This window comes from Balaenoptera acutorostrata, chromosome 7 (assembly GCF_949987535.1).
Source record: "Balaenoptera acutorostrata chromosome 7, mBalAcu1.1, whole genome shotgun sequence".
NCBI classification, from domain to species: Eukaryota; Metazoa; Chordata; class Mammalia; order Artiodactyla; family Balaenopteridae; genus Balaenoptera; species Balaenoptera acutorostrata.
Window position 1 is genome coordinate 56,417,501 of NC_080070.1, and position 18,438 is coordinate 56,435,938.

General features: G+C 39.2%; 1 protein-coding gene across 4 annotated transcripts in view; it reads left to right on the forward strand.

Moving 5' to 3' along the window:
• Positions 1-18,438, forward strand: part of CDK14 (cyclin dependent kinase 14) — a 575,870-nt gene that overhangs the window by 235,579 nt on the left and 321,853 nt on the right. For all 4 annotated transcript variants that reach the window (XM_057550063.1, XM_007195799.3, XM_057550065.1 and 1 more), the window contains one exon: positions 17,445-17,539. In XM_057550063.1, the coding sequence (XP_057406046.1) occupies positions 17,445-17,539 (95 nt within the window). The remainder of the gene's footprint in view (positions 1-17,444; positions 17,540-18,438) is intronic.

Genomic DNA, 18,438 nt, shown 5'->3' on the forward strand with positions numbered 1-18,438 from the left:
CCACCAACAGTGCAAGAGGGTTCCCTTTTCTCCACACCCTCTCCAGCATTTATTGTTTGTAGATTTTTTGATGATGGCCATTCTGACCGGTGTGAGATGGTATCTCATTGTAGTTTTGATTTGCATTTCTCTAATGATTAATGATGTTGAGCATTCTTTCATGTGTTTGTTGGCAATCTGCATATCTTCTTTGGAGAAATGTCTATTTAGGTCTTCTGACCATTTTTGGATTGGGTTGTTTGTTTTTTTTTTGATATTGAGCTGCATGAGTTGCTTGTATGTTTTGGAAATTAATCCTTTGTCAGTTGCTTCATTTGCAAATATTTTCTCCCATTCTGAGGGTTGTCTTTTCATCTTGTTTATGGTTTCCTTTGCTGTGCAAAAGCTTTTAAGTTTCATTAGGTCCCATTTGTTTATTTTTGGTTTTATTTCCCTTTCTCTAGGAGGTGGGTCAAAAAGGATCTTGCTGTGATTTATGTCATAGAGTGTTCTGCTTATGTTTTCCTCTAAGAGTTTGATGGTATCTGGCCTTACATTTAGGTCTTTAATCCATTTTGAGTTTATTTTTGTGTATGTTGTTAGGGAGTGTTCTAATTTCATTCTTTTACATGTAGCTGTCCAGTTTTCCCAGCACCACTTATGGAAGAGGCTGTCTTTTCTCCACTGTAGATTCTTGCCTCCTTTATCAAAGATAAGGTGACCATATGTGTGTGGGTTTATCTCTGGGCTTTCTGTCCTGTTCCATTGATCTATATTTCTGTTTTTGTGCCAGTACCATACTGCCTTGATTGCTGTAGCTTTGTAGTATAGTCTGAAGTCAGGGAGCCTGATTCCTCCAGCTCCGTTTTTCTTTCTCAAGATTGCTTTGTCTATCCGGGGTCTTTTGTGTTTCCCTACAAATTGTGAAAATTTTTGTTCTAGTTCTGTGAAAAATGCCAGTGGTAATTTGATAGGGATTGCATTGAATCTGTAGATTGCTTTGGGTAGTAGAGTCATTTTCACAATGTGGCTTCTTCCAATCCAAGAACATGGTACATCTCTCCATCTGTTTGTATCATCTTTAATTTCTTTCATCCGTGTCTTATAGTTTTCTGCATATAGGTCTTTTGTCCCCTTAGGTAGGTTTATTCCTAGATATTTTATTCTTTTTGTTGCCGTGGTAAATGGGAGTGCTTTCTTAATTTCACTTTCATATTTTTCATCATTAGTGTATAGGAATGCAAGAGATTTCTGTGCATTAATTTTGTATCCTGCTATTTTACCAAATTCATTGATTAGCTCTAGTAGTTTTCTGGTAGCATCTTTAGGATTCTCTATGTATAGTATCATGTCATCTGCAAACAGTGACAGCTTTACTTCTTCTTTTCCAATTTGGATTCCTTTTATTTCCTTTTCTTCTCTGATTGCTGTGGCTAAAACTTCCAAAACTATGTTGAATAATAGTGGTGAGAGTGGGCAACCTTGTCTTGTTCCTGATCTTAGTGGAAATGGTTTCAGTTTTTCACCATTGAGGACAATGTTGGCTGTGGGTTTGTCATATATGGCCTTTATTATGTTGAGGAAAGTTCCCTCTATGCCTACTTTCTGGAGGGTTTTTATCATAAATGGGTGTTGAATTTTGTCGAAAGCTTTCTCTGCATCTATTGAGATGATCATATGGTTTTTCTCCTTCAATTTGTTAATATGGTTTATCACGTTGATTGATTTGCATATATTGAAGAATCCTTGCATTCCTGGGATAAATCCCACTTGATCATAGTGTATGATCCTTTTAATGTGCTGATGGATTCTGTTTCCTAGTATTTTGTTGAGAATTTTTGCATCTATGTTCATCAGTGATATTGGCCTGTAGTTTTCTTTTTTTGTGACATCTTTGTCTGGTTTTGGTATCAGAGTGATGGTGGCCTCATAGAATGAGTTGGGGAGTGTTCCTCCCTCTGCTATATTTTGGAAGAGTTTGAGAAGGATAGGTGTTAGTGCTTCTCTAAATGTTTGATAGAATTCACCTGTGAAGCCATATCTGGTCCTGGGCTTTTGTTTGTTGGAAGATGTTTTTTTAAAAAATAAATAAATTTATTTATTTATTTATTTATTTATTTATTTATTTATTTATTTTTAGCTGTGTTGGGTCTTCGTTTCTGTGCAAGGGCTTTCTCTAGTTGCGGCAAGCAGGGGCCACTCTTCATTGCAGTGCGCGGGCCTCTCACTATCGTGGCCTCTCTTGTTGCGGAGCACAGGCTCCAGGTGCGCAGGCTCAGTAGTTGTGGCTCACGGGCCCAGTTGCTCCGCGGCATGTGGGATCTTCCCAGACCAGGGCTCGAACCTGTGTCCCCTGCATTGGCAGGCAGATTCTCAACCACTGTGCTACCAGGGAAGCCCCTGCTGGAAGATTTTTAATCACAGTTTCATTTTCAGTGGTTGTGATTGGTCTGTTCATACTTTCTATTTCTTCCTGGTTCAGTCTCGGAAGGTTTTACATTTCTAAGACTTTGTCCATTTCTTCCAGGTTGTCTATTTTATTGGCATATAGTTGCTTGTAGTAATCTTTCATGATCCTTTGTATTTCTGCAGTGTCAGTTGTTACTTCTCCTTTTTCATTTCTAATTCTATTGATTTGAATCTTCTCCCTTTTTTTCTTGATAAGTCTGACTAATGGTTTATCAGTTTTGTTTATCTTCTCAAAAGAACCAGCTTTTAGTTTTATTGATCTTTGCTATCATTTCCTTCATTTCTTTTTCATTTATTTCTGATTTGATCTTTATGATTTCTTTCCTTCTGCTAACTTTGGGGTTTTCTTGTTCTTCTTTCTCTAATTGCTTTAGGTGTAAGGTTAGGTTGCTTATTTGAGATGTTTCTTGTTTCTTAAAGTAGGCTTGTATAGCTATAAACTTCCCTCTTTGAACTGCTTTTGCTGCATCCCATAGGTTTTGGGTCGTTGTGTTTTCATTGTCATTTGTTTCTAGGTATTTTTTGATTTCCTCTTTGATTTCTTCAGTGATCTCTTGGTTATTAAGTAGTGTGTTGTTTAGCCTCCATGTGTTTGTATTTCTTACAGATTTTTTCCTGTAATTGATATCTAGTCTCATAGTGTTGTGCTTGGAAAAGATACTTGATACGATTTCAATTTTCTTAAATTTAGCAAGGCTTGATTTGTGACCCAAGATATGATCTATCCTGGAGAATGTCCATGGGCACTTGAGAAGAATGTGTATTCTGTTGTTTTTGGATAGAATGTCCTATAAATATTAATTAAGTCCATCTTGTTTAATCTTGTTTAATGCATCATTTAAAGCTTGTGTTTCCTTATTTATTTTCATTTTGGATGATCTGTCCAAAATGACAGGCAGGTCCATGTCTGGTGGTGTGTTTTGGAGTGTCTGTGACCTTATTATGATTTTATGTAGCCTCTCTGCTAATGGGTGGGGCTGTGTTCCTGTGTTGCTAGTTGTTTGGCATAGGGTGTCCTGCACTGTAGCTTGCTGGTCATTGAGTGGATCTGGGTCTTGCCATTGAGGTGAAGATCTCTGGGAGATTTTCACCATTTGATATTACGTGGAGCTGGGAGGTCTCTTGTGGACCAGTGTCCTGAACTGGGCTCTCCCACCTCAGAGGCACGGCCCTGATGCCTGGCTGGAGCACCAAGAGCCTGTCCTCCACATGGCTCTGAATAAAAGGGAGGAAAGAAAGAAAGAAGAAGATAAAAAAAATAAAATAAAGTAAAATAAAATAAAGTTATTAAAATAAAAAATAAAAAATAATTAAGAAAAAAAACTTCTTTTAAGTAAAAAAAAAAAAAAAAAAAAAACGGACAGCTAGAACCCTAGGACAAATGGTAAAAGCAAAGCTATACAGACAAAATCACACACAGAAACATAAAGATACACACTCACATAAAGAGAAAAAGGGAAAATATATATATATATCTTTGCTCCCAAAGTCCACCCCCTCAATTTGGGATGATTCGTTGTCTATTCAGGTATTCCAGAGATGCAGGGTACATCAAGTTGTTTGTGGAGTTTTAATCCGCTGCTTCTGAGGCTGCTGGGAGAGATTTCCCTTTCTCTTTGTTCGCACAGCTCCCGGGGTTCCGCTTTGGATCTGGACCCGCCTCTGCGTGTAGGTCGCCTGAGGGCGTCTTTTCCCCCGCCCAGACAGGACGGGGTTAAAGGAGCAGCTGCTTCGGGGGCTCTGGCTCACTCAGGCCGGGGGGAGGGAGCGGTACGGAGGAGGCGGGGCGAGCCTGCGGCGTCAGAGGCGTCGTGACGTTGCTGCAGCCTGAGGCGTGCCGTGCGTTCTCCCGGGTAAGTTGTCCCTGGATTATGGGACCCTGGCAGTGGCGGGCTGCACAGGCTCCCTGGAGGGGAGGTGTGGATAGTGACCTGTGCTTGCACACAGGCTTCTTGGTGGCGGCAGCAGCAGCCTTAGCGTCCCATGCCCGTCTTGCGTCCGCGCTGATAGAGGCGGCTCGCGCCCGTCTCTGGAGCTCCTTTAAGCGGCGCTCTGAATCCCCTCTCCTCGCGCACCAGGAAACAAAGAGGCAAGAAAAAGTCTCTTGTGTCTTCGGAAGCTCCAGACTTTTTCCCGGACTCCCTCCGGGCTAGCGGTGGCGCACTAGCCCCCTTCAGGCTGTGTTCACGCCGCCAACCCCAGTCCTCTCCCTGGGATCCGACCGAAGCCCGAGCCTCAGCTCCCAGCCCCGCCCGCCCCGGCGGGTGAGCAGACAGGCCTCTCGGGCTGGTGAGTGCTGCTCGGCGCCGAGCCTCTGTGCAGGAATCTCTCCTCTTTGCCCTCCGCACCCCTGTGGCTGCGCTCTCCTCCATGGCTCTGAAACTACCCCCTTCCACCCCCCGCAGTCTCCGTCCGCGAAGGGGCTTCCTAGTGTGTGGAAACCTTTCCTCCTTCACGGCTCCCTCCCACTGGTGCAGGTCCCGTCCCTATTCTTTTTTCTCTGTTTTTTCTTTTGCCCTTCGCAGGTACGTGGGGAGTTTCTTGCCTTTTGGGAGGTCTGAGGCCTTCTGCCAGCGTTCAGTAGGTGTTCTGTAGGAGTTGTTCCACATGTAGATGTATTTCTGATGTATTTGTGGGGAGGAAGGTGATCTCTGAGTCTTACTTTTCCGCCATCTTGAAGCTCCCTGTCATGAGACATATTTTAACTTTTGATAGATTTTGACCAATCTCCTTTCCCACCCCAATAACATCCGGCCTCAAAGTGTATGAGTCTATTTCCTTACAGCCTTGTCAATATGAAATATTATTTGGATTAATTTGCTCTGCGATTCATGCTTTAGGTTCCCTCCCTGATAATTGCCCTCCTCCCCATTCAGTCCTTTTGTTTGTGCGTTGGGGGTAGGGGCTATCAGGCCATCACGAGCATTGCCTGTAGTTCTGGCGGACGTTAAGCTCTGCAGTTTTACGGGTAGAAGCCTGGCATAATGGTTTGTATATCAGAGATCTGGCTCTTGGCCCAGCTTGCTACCTTGAATAAGTCCATTTTGTTTCTTTATTTCTCATTTTCCTAGGATATAAATATCAGACGTTTAATGCCTACCTGACATTTTTTATCAGTCTCTGAGAATGAATTGGAGAAAAAGGGGCTAGAGAGGGGAAGTGACGTACCAAATCGTATGGCTTTTGACAGTCTCTGGGCCATGAAATTTTACCTGAAAAAGTGCATCAGTTGGACTAAATGTCCTCCAGGGTCTGTTTAGATCTTTCAGTCAATGCATCTATGTTTGAAACGATGTGAAAAAGAAGTCCTGTGCTCTTAACCTTAAGGGGTTCCTATTCCACCTAGTGGGTCTCGTTGGAGCTGTGAGATGAACAGTTTGAAATGGGTATAATTTCATTTCAGTCCATTCTTCTTTGGTAGGAATTGTGATTTTCCTGTAGTAACAACTTCTTCCTTGTTCTCCTTCTAGTACCCTTTCTTACTCTGTTGGTTTGTGGGACTCATAAAACCCTCTTTGAATTGACTGCTTCCAGTTTCCTCATAATTGTACTTTAGCTCATGCAATCAAAGTGATGTTGGATTTTTACTCACAAAATATTAATTCAGAGATCACAAATGTAGAGGCTCATCAAATAACAGGCTGAAAGAGCCGCTATCACTTTGGGGGGAAAAGGAGGATGGGGAACCATAATAGTGATGTCTTGTGTAAGGGGCCAGTTGTGTAGCTCCAGACACACAACTTTTACCCACATCTGTTATTTCTGAAGAGCCAAAGTTGTGCATTTTATATGAAATCCTCCGATTTTTAAATACTTCATAAATATCTAAGACATTGCACAGCCAAACAAACCAAGTCCGTGGGTTGGATTTGACTCTGCTGTAAACCCACGTATGGTTGAGAACATCTTCTTCCTTTTCTCATTGCTACCACCTTATTGTTTATGAACTTATCTCATGCTGGGTAAAAGTGTTAGGATGTAATTTTAGTTTCTAATATGAGGTTTTAGAAATAAATTACAGTTTCAAACACATTTTTTACCATCTTTCCATAATCTGAAATATGAGTGGAGGTAAATAAAATAATGCCTTTTTACTTATAGCATTGTATATAGCATTTCACCTACTTATGAAAGGAAAACTCCTAATAACCTTGTAAGATGTTTCTCTGCTTCTTTTTAAAAGCAAGGATGTTTCTTTGCTTCTTTGCTTCAGTGAAATATATAGCCTCAGTGTGTTTGTCAGTTATTACAAAACTGAGAGTGGATTTATTCTGATCAACATATCCAGGCTGAACTAAACACATTATAATAAGATAACCAATCCACAGCAGAGTGCAATCCTAAGAACTTGCATTGCTGGTGGCGATTTATGGAAGATCATTTAAGGATTTTATTTTTCTTGTTCATGCATACATTATTCAAGCTGCACTTAATAGGCATCTTCTATAAACTCAGCACTGCATTGAGTGCTATGAGCACAGCAGGAGTGAGAGCAAATCATATTGTGTGTGGGGGATACAGACAGGTGGAGGTAGGTCATCAGGTAATTGTAACACTGGGACAGGACAACTCACGGTGCTCAGGGACTGATAGAAAATATGTCTAACTTGAGCTTGGGGTCAGCAGAGACTTCCAAAGGAAATGATAGCTAAGTTAAGATCTGAAGAGTTGGTAGGGATGTCTGAGGCTCAGACGCTATGGGGGAGGGAGCAGAAGAGCCAACACCCCAGAGGTCTGAGAGGAAGTGGTGAATTGGAGATCTGGAAGAAGCGCTGTGTAGCTGGAGTTCACAGTGTGGAGGGAGTTGGAGCAGCTGGGGGCGTGGGGAGCTCCATCAAGAGCCCTATTGCGCAGGTCCTTGGCAGTCCTGTTAAGCAGCCGTTGAAAGATTTCAAGAAGAGAAGTGACTTGATCAGATAAAGGCGATTTTAAAACGCCAATTTGAACAGCAGTTCTCCCCCCGCTTTCTTCTTTACTTACTCTCTTTTGAAACCTCTTTAGTCCAGGTGGTGTTGCTACAAGTGAAGAATTGTGCAGATATGTCTGTCATGTCTGATGTTCTTCTAGTCTTCTTAGCTTCAGGTTTTTCTGCCCCCAACACCTGGAAAGATACGAAGATAAAGGGAAACCACAATCACAGCAAAACACTAGGAATGAAGAGGAGAAAACCAAGACAATGAGAGTGGATAATGCTTACTTTGACAGAAACAGAATCCTCTTGTATCAGGAGTCAGGGGGCCAGGGTTTGAATCCTATGGCCAAACTTCTGTGTATTATTATAATTTCTTCAATTGTCAAATGAAGGGTTGGATTTAGATGCTTTTGAAGATGACACTCACTTTGAAATTCTATGAGGACTGTTTGAATTGTGCGTGATGATTCAGTCACCCTTTGTTAAGTCAAACAGAGATGTCTTTAATGCACTAAGATTTTATATATATGTGTATGTATGTGCTTGTGTATGATGTATGTGAAACAAGATGAAGTTTTATTAAAAAGGGAAATGTGGGTCAAAGGAGGTAGAATACATTTGAGAAAATGGCAGTCACGCTAATCATGGGCGGATGTGCTCCATAGTCCTCAGGAGTTGCCTTCATGTATGGAAAGGCAGGTTGTATGAGCGGGAGCTATTGTTGGTACCAGTCACAAGTGTACACCTTGAAGAGACACTAAAAAAACCCCTCCACAGTCACAACATTTGAGGCTCAAATGTTGAGCCCACCTTGATAAATGCAGGGCCAAATTATCCCTTCCCCGAGTTCCTCTGGCTGGTGGTGGTGGAGACAGAGATACAAATTTCCTAGAAAATTTGACACCATAGTACTATTTTTCTTTCCCTTTGTCATTTTCTTGCATGGCTTTTTTTTTAAAACTATAGTGACAGTCTGAAGTTACCTTGCTAATTTAGAAACATAAAATATATCATGTACAACTTATTTGTCTTTTACTTGACTCGTATAGTTATCACAGTGGTTAGTGTTTTATCTTAAGCAACTGTGATACATTGCATGAAATCTAGTACTTCTAAGATGTTGCCAGTTTCTGACAAGTAGATAGTGACTTTAAAAAGATGACTCTAATAAAAATTCTAGAAGTTACTATTTTTGTACTGAAGTGACTTCCCTAGTGTAGAAGAGACTTAGAAAGTTCTTGTTTTCAGAAAAGTTTGGGAACTGCTCCCCAAACTCATTAAATACCATTTTGCATAAACAGTTTTATTATCATCATCATAGGATTCTGAATACTGAACACTTAAGATGTCACTCTACCTTTTACAGGTATGTTTGTTTTCCTGTCTTGTTTTCATGTATTTCCAAATATGGAAAAGTCTCCTTCAAATGCTGCCATAGCCGAGGTTATGTGAAACAGGAGAGCAGTGAGAGCTCTCAGAGATGGCGTTTGCCAGTCCTGCCTCCGTGCAGTTGGAAGGCAATTCCTGAATGAATCCTTAATTGCTTTTCTTAAGTACCTTGTAAACCTCCTGAACATGTAAGTGGTGCTGGAGCCGGCCAAGTGTTGTGTCATTAGCAGCTGAGCATTATCAGACATTGAGCAGGAGGGAGCACTGATGGGAGGGAAGCAATCCGGGACTCGTTGTGTTAGCGACCTTCCCAGAAGTGGCAGAGCTCACTTTGCTGAGTTGAACTTGGGTTCCCACCTGGGCCACCACTGATTACAGGCCGCGTGAAGGAATTCAAGGCTTCGTCCAGACCTAGGGACAGCTGGCTCAGTTCTGTCCTGGGGAAGTAGAAGTGAAGGTGACATGACTGCCTGAAGGTGAACGAATTCTGTGAGAAACATGGTGCCCTGGGGCTGTGCACTTTCCACTGAGTTATGCTCTCATTTGTCATTTTTATAGCTTTGACTTTGTTATTCAGTCATATGAAGTGGTATTATGTTTGAAATTTCAAGTCAGGGGATATTCAAGGGTAGGAATTAACCGCAGCCAAGATTCATATTCATTTTTTAGTCTTTCACTTCTCTTCCTTTTTTGCTCATAATCTGTTTACAGTATCTCCAGACCTGCTGATTGTATCTGTTTATCAAAGCACTGGTTCTGAGGCAGTACGTACTGCAAACATTTTACATAAAACTTTACTTTTTCACAGATTTTAGAAATTGCTGTGGGATTGAAAAGGTCTTATAACCATGACCTCAACATTTTATTCATGTTGCAAATATGAGCTCACAGTTTTGGGGTTTTTGAAATGCAGGAGAAAATCCGCACACATCAAAATACCATCAAATTTTCAGAGTAAAGAATTCTGTCTTCTAGCCCAAGACTGTGTATTTTTCAGTGGAATCTATCTCACTGGCTGTGTGCGTGTGTGTGTGTGTGTGTGTGTGTGTGTGTGTGTGAGAGAGAGAGAGAGAGAGAGAGACACACACACAGAGACAGAGACAGAAGTAGATACTAGGTAAATGAAATGATTGATTGAATTGTTGTTTCTATTGATTTGCTTGTGGAACAATGAGTAAGTTGCAGTGTAACTAAGTGTATAAACAGACACACACACTCACTCAGTAAGTATGTTCCCCATTCCTATATATCAAAACCATAACAAAACAGTGATTTTCAAACTTTAGGATACATAAGGATTGAATAGAAAGCTTGGTGGAAATACAGCATATAAGTTTCATGGGAACAAAAGTTTTGTCTGTGTTTCTCCTGTGCTTAGTGATTGGCACATAGTAGATATTAAATATTTGTTGGATGATTCTTGGGCGCCACCCCCATCTATTTGGATTTGGTAGGTTTGGGATAGGACCTGATGCATTGGCATTGATATCAGGCGCATCAGTTGACTTTGATGTGGGTGGTTGAAGGACCACACTTTGAGAAGCACCTCGTGGTGGGTCTGTGGCTGTGGCTGTGAGGTGGAGGGGGTGGAACCTCCTGTGTCTGCAAAATTACCCTGCTCTGTGGAGGAGCCTGATAGTGATTGACTGGTGTCTTTCAAGGTCAGGCCCTTAGGCACTGGGACTTGCAGCCATGGCAAGGAGTATATTTTCTGATTTTCAACTTATCTTAATTTTTGTAAAAGAATACAATAATAGCTATTCACATAGTTTCATGTAAGGAGAGGTTGTTTAAGTCTAGTCGAACAAAGATAGCTATTATGATATAAATGTTTATTCTTCTTCACCAGAAGACATAAGGGGCTTGGTGCCAAACCACATTATCTTTTTTTAAAAATTATTGCATACTGTGTACTATTCTTACTGACTGTACATGTAACCCACTGTAACTAAGTATAAAATAGTTCAAATAAAGTAAATTGCCTAACAGCTTTTCAACCTAGTTTTTATAGCCAGACAAAAAACAGCTCTTGTGTTGTCAAGTCTTCCAGTAATCCTCGGCTCCTAAATGGTCTCTTTCCTGCCTAAAGATAGTCCATGGAGCATAGCTACCACTATCTCCAACCCTGTTGCTTGGCAAGATGTGTTTCTGCTGAAGTTTTTAGTGAGATGTTTACATTTGAGAAGAACCACATCTCACATTCATGTACTACCTACATATGTGTGGATCTTTCCACTGGCAAATCGGAAGATTAGCTAGAGCATGGAAAGGCAGCTTGTGGCTCATTACAGGTTCAACTGGGAGTAATTGGAGACAAAACTAGGAATCTTTTGCAATGAGTAAATTAATCTTAATGCGGGGAAGTAACCATTTAGACAAGAAATGGTTTCAACATTTTTGATTAACATGTGACATGAGTGCAAATTAGAGGCTGACACGGGGCGTGTCATGTTCCAGGACAGGAAAATAGACCCTTATAATGCAAGGATTTGCACCAATACCTTCATGAAGAGGGATTAGTGGTGAAGGATCACACTGTAGTTATAATGATTCATTATTGTAGCTGCACATTAATTGTGTAGTTAAACATCAGTGTACCTTTTATAGTGTTATTTCAGTTCTCTTTAGCCAATCCACTCTAATAAAGAACTTTCCCAGGTATCTCTTTTATTATAAAAGGAATATATCTTTATAAACAATTCAAATGGTATAGAAAGGTACTCATACAAAATTTAATTGTTTCTATATCCCTCCCCTCATCTTTAACCACAGTTTGATGAACAGATTCTTCCTTTTTTTTTTTTCTTTCTATTCAGTCAATTCTTGGCTGATTAATTAGTTTGAATATTAACAGTGGAAAGAGTAACCATGCATTTGTGAAGAAGTTAAAATTGCTTTGAACCAGGTAAACTCTATTAGGTTGAACCACTCAAAATTGCTGTGTTAGTTAGGTCAAAAATGTCAAATATTGGAAGTTTCACGTGGTTAAGCTATACTGTTAGAGGAACCTGTGCTTTGAGTGGTTTAGCAAGCTGTCAGTGTGGTCCTGTGAGGCTGCAACATGGAAATAGCCCCCAGCTGACTGCTCTTTGCCAGTAGTCAAGTGGTGGATGCACAGGGAGGGATGGCAGAGGGGCTGGCTGAGGCTGTAATTCCAATATCACATTTCAGGTCTGTGATGGGGAAATTAGGAGGGGAGCAGAGCAGGGGGGATACGCAGTGGGACTGAAGTTCTGTCCATCCTCAAATAGAAAACCTCAGCTACGGAGCAAGTAAAAACAGTAGACTTTGTGGTGGATAGAAAACAAGTTATGTGATACGTATAAAGTATTCCTAACCTTTTGTGTTATCTTTCCACATTTGGATAGCATGTGGTGAACAAAAAACATGTCTCTAAATCCTTAATGTGATTTTAGCTAAGTTAAGTTTATTCGACATCACATGTGGTTTAACCTTGTGTTTTGGATTAGCTGTGACCTCTTTCCCCATAACAAAGAGTTGACTCTTTTGTATGTATGTGTGTAAAAGTATAAAAAGTATAAATGGAGTCAAAGATACAATTCCATTTTCTTTTTTTAAAGTATTTGTTTATTTTATTTATTTATGGCTGTGTTGGGTCTTCGTTTCTGTGCGAGGGCTTTCTCTAGTTGTGGCAAGCGGGGACCACTCTTCATCGCGGTGCGCGGGCCTCTTCACTATCGCGGCCTCTCTTGTTGCGGAGCACAGGCTCCAGATGCGCAGGCTCAGTAATTGTGGCTCACGGGCCCAGCTGCTCCGCGGCACGTGGGATCTTCCCAGACCAGGGCTCGAACCCGTGTCCCCTGCTTTGTCAGGCGGATTCTCAACCACTGCGCCACCAGGGAAGCCCAGAATTCCATTTTTTAACCTGATTCTCTTACCTTTGCATTTATTAGTTTATGGTTGTGTGTGTGTGTGTGTTTATCAGATCAGATCTCATGTAGGGGAAGGTCCAGAACTGTGTAGAACTACAGCATTTCTCCTAGTATGTAGCCACCGTGGGCCACACACCTTCTGGAACCTTCTGGAATCCTTCTGGATTTCTAAGTTAACCTGGAGCTGCATATTGGTTTTCAGGGCAGGCACGAGTGCCTTTCTCTGTCTAGATCACCTCCTCATCACAGACACAGTTAAACAAGCACTTTTGTCTTTCTCTGTTTATTTTGTTGTTGCTGTTCACCCCCTTGTTTTTCCCATTCAGAATATTTTCGCTATGAAAATATTCAGAATCCACTGGCAAGTAAGTGAGAAGTAGAACTTACTGAAATAAGTAAAAAGATAAATTTGGAGTTTGGTATTAACATATACACACTACTGTATATTATATTGATAGATAAACAACAAGGATCTACTGTATAGCACAGGGAACCATACTCAATATCTTATAATAACTTATAAGGGAAAAGGATATGAAAAAGAATGTATAACACACACACATATATGTATAACTGAATCACTTCACTGTACACTTGAAACTAACACAACATCGTAAATTAACTATACTTCAATTTAAAAAAGAAAGTATACTATTATTTCTAGTATAAAGTGAATTTCAGCAGCCTTAGAGCTATCTAGCTGTGGGCTTCAAGGAAAGGTTTATGTCTGTTGTGGTTGTAGCTTGAAATATGGTTGGCTTCTTGGGTTTAATAGGTAGTAATCTTTGTCTTCTAGAAAAATCAAGTAGCAGCCCCTCCAGCCCACCCCACTGAAAAAGGACACATAAAAATGATGAGAGGAAAATGTGAATGCACTAGTTCTTTCCAGAGGCTAAAGGGGGAGTGAGCAAGGATGGGTTGTGATTATTTGTGATCTCTCCTTTCCTAGTAGTAGGATGTCAAATAATGACTTACAAGAATATTTGAAATAGTAAAGAAGGGTTTTGTTTGTTCGTCTTTGTTAACATTGCTTTTTAAAACAACCGCTGCAGTGAAAACGTTATAAAATGAACACACTCTGAATTTTTCTATAACTCAAAATTTATTTTAATCATGATGAGATTAGCATTTAGAAGAAATTTAACTCTTCCACCTCAGAGTGGAAACCTAGGATGTTTATTCTGAAAGTGGGAGATCAAGGTTTCTATATGCCTTCAGACAGTGGGTGTCTGAATTCTGCTACTAAACTAAGGGAGGACTCCCTTTGTCCTCCTGTCCTACTGGGACTTTGTCAAAGGCAGTTATCTTTATGAGCAACAGTGTTTTTCTGTTTCTGTATTGTTTCGACATCACAGCCCCAGAATTATTGTTAGCATTTTTACCCTCACCCTTAATTACAAGTCTTTCATGTCATGTACGTTTGTACCTTTTCAAGCCTCACTGGTGAAATGAATTTAAAATGTTTGCCATATGTTTGCTTAAAACTTGTGGGGAAACGAAGCGTGCTAGAATGACTAACGCCAGTGTTACAGGATTTGTTTTGTATGTAAACGATGAGAAAATAACGTGGTATATTTGAGATATTATTAGGATTACATGGAGTAGTATTTTGACAGTGCTTGTCTTGAAAAGGGAGACATACTGACTCTAGGACTTGTAGGTGTTAATCACTGGACTGACTTGGCAGCCCAGGAGACTCACTTGCCTTGGTAACAGCAGGAGTGACAGTATCTCGCACCTGGCTTGGAGCAGCGGCTGTTGCCTTGGCAGCCTCCAAGTTAGTCAGGTCTGTCACCTACCCTCATGTTGGTAGATATTGTGGTTGGTTTTCTGCCCTTCAATGTCATTTTTCTGCCATCAGCTTTGAAATTAGTGGCTTTAGCCTTTTCCAAATACAAATTCGTTATGTTAATCTCAAAAGAAAAAGCGCTTATTTTCAAATACAGTTCTTGGTAGTTATTTAACTGATAGTGTGGTTTTAAAAGTGTATGTAAATATAGTTAGAAATCTAAAATCTGTAATAATTGAGAGTTAATTGAAATATGGAGGCTTTGAGTCTTCATGTAGAAATGGTCAAAAATGTCATGTAAAAAATGACATGACTTTTGTGCTATAATATTGGTCACCATCAGGAAGATGTATTTTTTTTTCCCAGGATAAATGATGGCAGAGATTTGATTTTACTGAAATTGTAGGAAAAACACAATGGGAAATGATGGGTGTGAAGATGTTACTTTGAGAAATGAGAAACAGTTTAGGTCTAAATGGTAAGAGAGGAAAGGCGGCAACGGGAGAAAAGTAATAAAAAAAAAAAAAAAGCAACAACAGAAAGCATTCTCTGGGGATGGGATATTCAATGAATTGTAAGCTTCAGTACCCTTTTGGAGTTGTTGCTGATAAATATCATCACTGAATTTGACAAACTGAAGGGATAACTTGAAAAATGAAATCAGACAGGATTACAAAAGATATTATATGTTTCCAAAACTTGCCTCACAAAGCTAGGTTCCTTTCATAAACGTAATATTCATTAGGTCCTTGACTCATTTTACCTATGCATATTCCTGCACAGACTAGGTGTGAAGTACTGTACCTGGCCATCACTTCCAAATACCCTGTTGTGGTTTGAAATCTTGATCTTTGAGGATGAGTCTGCCTCAGAAGACTAGCGTAGGTCCAAGTGTCCTTTTTAAAATTTGAGCACATGTGCAGTTGGTTCCCCAACGGATTAATGATTAATGCCTGGGGATTAGCTATGTAATAAAGCTTTACTTGTTTGAGGCTGACGGTTGAATAATGAAAATATAATTAAATATTTGAATAATTAAAAGAAGGAAGATTGTAAATTATTGGAATTAACAGTACTAAACTCTATCGTACATCTATGTAGTGGTTGTTTCTTCAAAGTTTGTGTGCTGTGATTTTATTGTTATTTTTAGTAATTATTTTCTCATGAGTGCTAATTTACAAAGCTCAGATAAAATAAATTTGTAGATATTTTTACTATAAGGTTTTTAGTGTGTAAAACTAACTTGCCCACGGCAGATATATGTGAGGCGGAAGAGAGGGCCTCCCCATGATAGTTAGCTTAGACCTCTCTGGCTTTGGACAACACACTGATGCTGCTGATTCAGTTTCGGAGGAAACACACTTCTTGTTGTCTTCTGGTGTTGGAACCAGCCACACCAAGTATTCTCAGTCTGAATGGCCTTCTCTGGACCAATTAAGTGTTTGTTGAAGTTCATCTTTGGATTAAAGATATATTATATTGTCCTGAAATAGGTTTGCCTGGTGAAGACAGTGGAAACTCATAGCAATAATAACTCTAAAAACAGGAGCTCACATTAATTGGGGTCATATGAGAATGTAACAGTCTACAGGCTTTACCTCTGCCTTCTCTGGGGACTGCCCAGTATAGCTTCTTTGCATGATGATTCCATATCTAAAATACCATTTTATTTCAGTAAAATATTAAACAATCTAGACTTGCTTTTTCTTTTAGTATGTTAAAACATAGATATATCTTTTTATTTTTAGTTTTTAAAATAGACTTTATTTTTTTAGAGCAGTTTTAAGGTTCACAGCAAAATGGAGTGGAAAGTACAGAGAGTTTTCATATACTCCCTTCCCTACCCTCCACCCCAATCCTCCTCTGCTATCAACATGTCTCATCAGAGTGGTACATCTGTTACAAGCGATGAACCTACCTTGACACATGATTATCACCGAAAGTCCAGAGTTTACAGCAGGGTTCATGCTTTGTGTTATAAATCTCTTTTTAAAGAGGTGGTCTTGCAGCATTATTGAGTATCAAGAGTTTGGGGTTTGTCCAGGGCCACCCGTGCTGTTAACTAGGTTCTCAATAAATATTTGATGAATAAATGAGCAGTTACAAGTTCCTGACAGAACACACACAAAAAAATGTGTTTTGTGTTTCTTTTTTCTCTTCAGGTTGTATACCAAAAACCAAAATCGAAGACACGGTGCTACTAAAATAATTAACAATGATAGAGGAAGCTTCTGTTCTTTGAGTATTCTACCTGAATGGCCATTGGTGTAGGCCAAAAGAAAAAAAATATAAAAAGATATATCATATGAACACTAATCAAAGTCAAGCTGGAGTGGCTATATTAATATCAGACAAAACGCTTCAGAGTAAAGAAAATTACCAGGGACAAAGAGATGCATTATATATTGGTAAAAGGGGCCAATTCACAAAGAAAACATAACAATCTTAAATGTATATATAGTAAACTACAGAGCTTCCAAGCACACAAAGCAAAAACTGGCAGAACTCAAATAAGAAATTGACAAATTGCCAGTTACAGTTGGGGATGTCAACGTCCCTCTCTCAGTCATTGATAGAACCACTATTCAGAAAATCAGCAAATATATACTGTAGAAGAATTCAATGATACCATCAACCAGCAGGCTCTAATCGTCATTTGTAGAACTCTCCATCCAATATCAGCAGAATATATATTTCATACATATGGAGATAAACCATATCCTAGGTAACAAAACAAACCCTAACAAATTTAAAACAATTGAAACCAAACCAAGTATGTTCTCTGACCATAATGGAATCTAACTAAAGATTAATAACAAATAACAGGTGAACTAATTGGAGGTAACTTAATCTAAATGAAAACCTTGTTCCTCTGCCCTTGATTCTGAATTGTTATTGGCTTGGAAAATGAGAAAATAGGTATATTTCTTCTGATGATGTACCAAAATGATAATGAAACAAATCAGTTGCTTGTTACCCATGATAAATTGTCTCTGTCCACTTTATTTTACAGCTTCTCTGTTAAAAGGACTGAAACATGCTAACATAGTGCTGCTTCATGACATCATCCACACCAAGGAGACGCTGACACTTGTGTTTGAATATGTGGTGAGTAAAATGAGAGTTCAGATTTTATAAATATGAATAAAATTCTTATAGTATTATCATAGAGTTTTGTCTTTAGTTAGCTGTACTGAAGTGAGTATTTTATCTGAGTACACGAGACTTGTAATTTTGCATAATTTTGAATGAGATGTATCTTAAAGAAAAATCCAGAAAAAATGTTCAGTTGAATTTTCATCAGATATATTGTTTATAACCTATTTGTTACTAGTATACACTGTAATTTTTAGGTTTATCAAATAGGATTAAACAGCATGATGGTGATCACTCCATCAAAGGAAGTTCACAGACAACAAAAATTTTTTTTCTTTGGATTTATAACTTGGTTTCTCAAAAGCATCCTTATTTGGATGATTTTTGTGGAGAAAAGCCTGATACTTACAATTTAGACTGCATAGTTTTTCCCCTCGGTTAGTATTTCAGCTATTAATTAAAACTTCCAATTTGCATAGCAGACAGTGTAATGATCTTATTGTGTTGAGACTTGGACTTGAACTCATAATTAATCTTTCTCCGTTTCTCTTAGAAAAACATATGGTATTTGTGTAGCACCACTTCAGCATTTAACTGTGGAACCATGAAATGTAACCATGATAATTAACATCCCAATTTTCACAGATGGATCTGAGAACATGTAATTTACAAGATACAAATGACATTGGTAGAGACCTTTATTGAGAAGAATAGCTGTTGGTATTGTGAATGTATTAAGACCCCATTTTGTAATTACCACCCTACTTTTTAACACATTTGAAATAGTGTCCATTTTTCCTTAAAAATATATAATAGAATGAATATTTACAACATTTTTATCTTGCTAATGTCTGCCTATGTCTGTTTGTCATTTGAAAATTGTTGTCTTATGAAGAAGCCATTCATCTTGT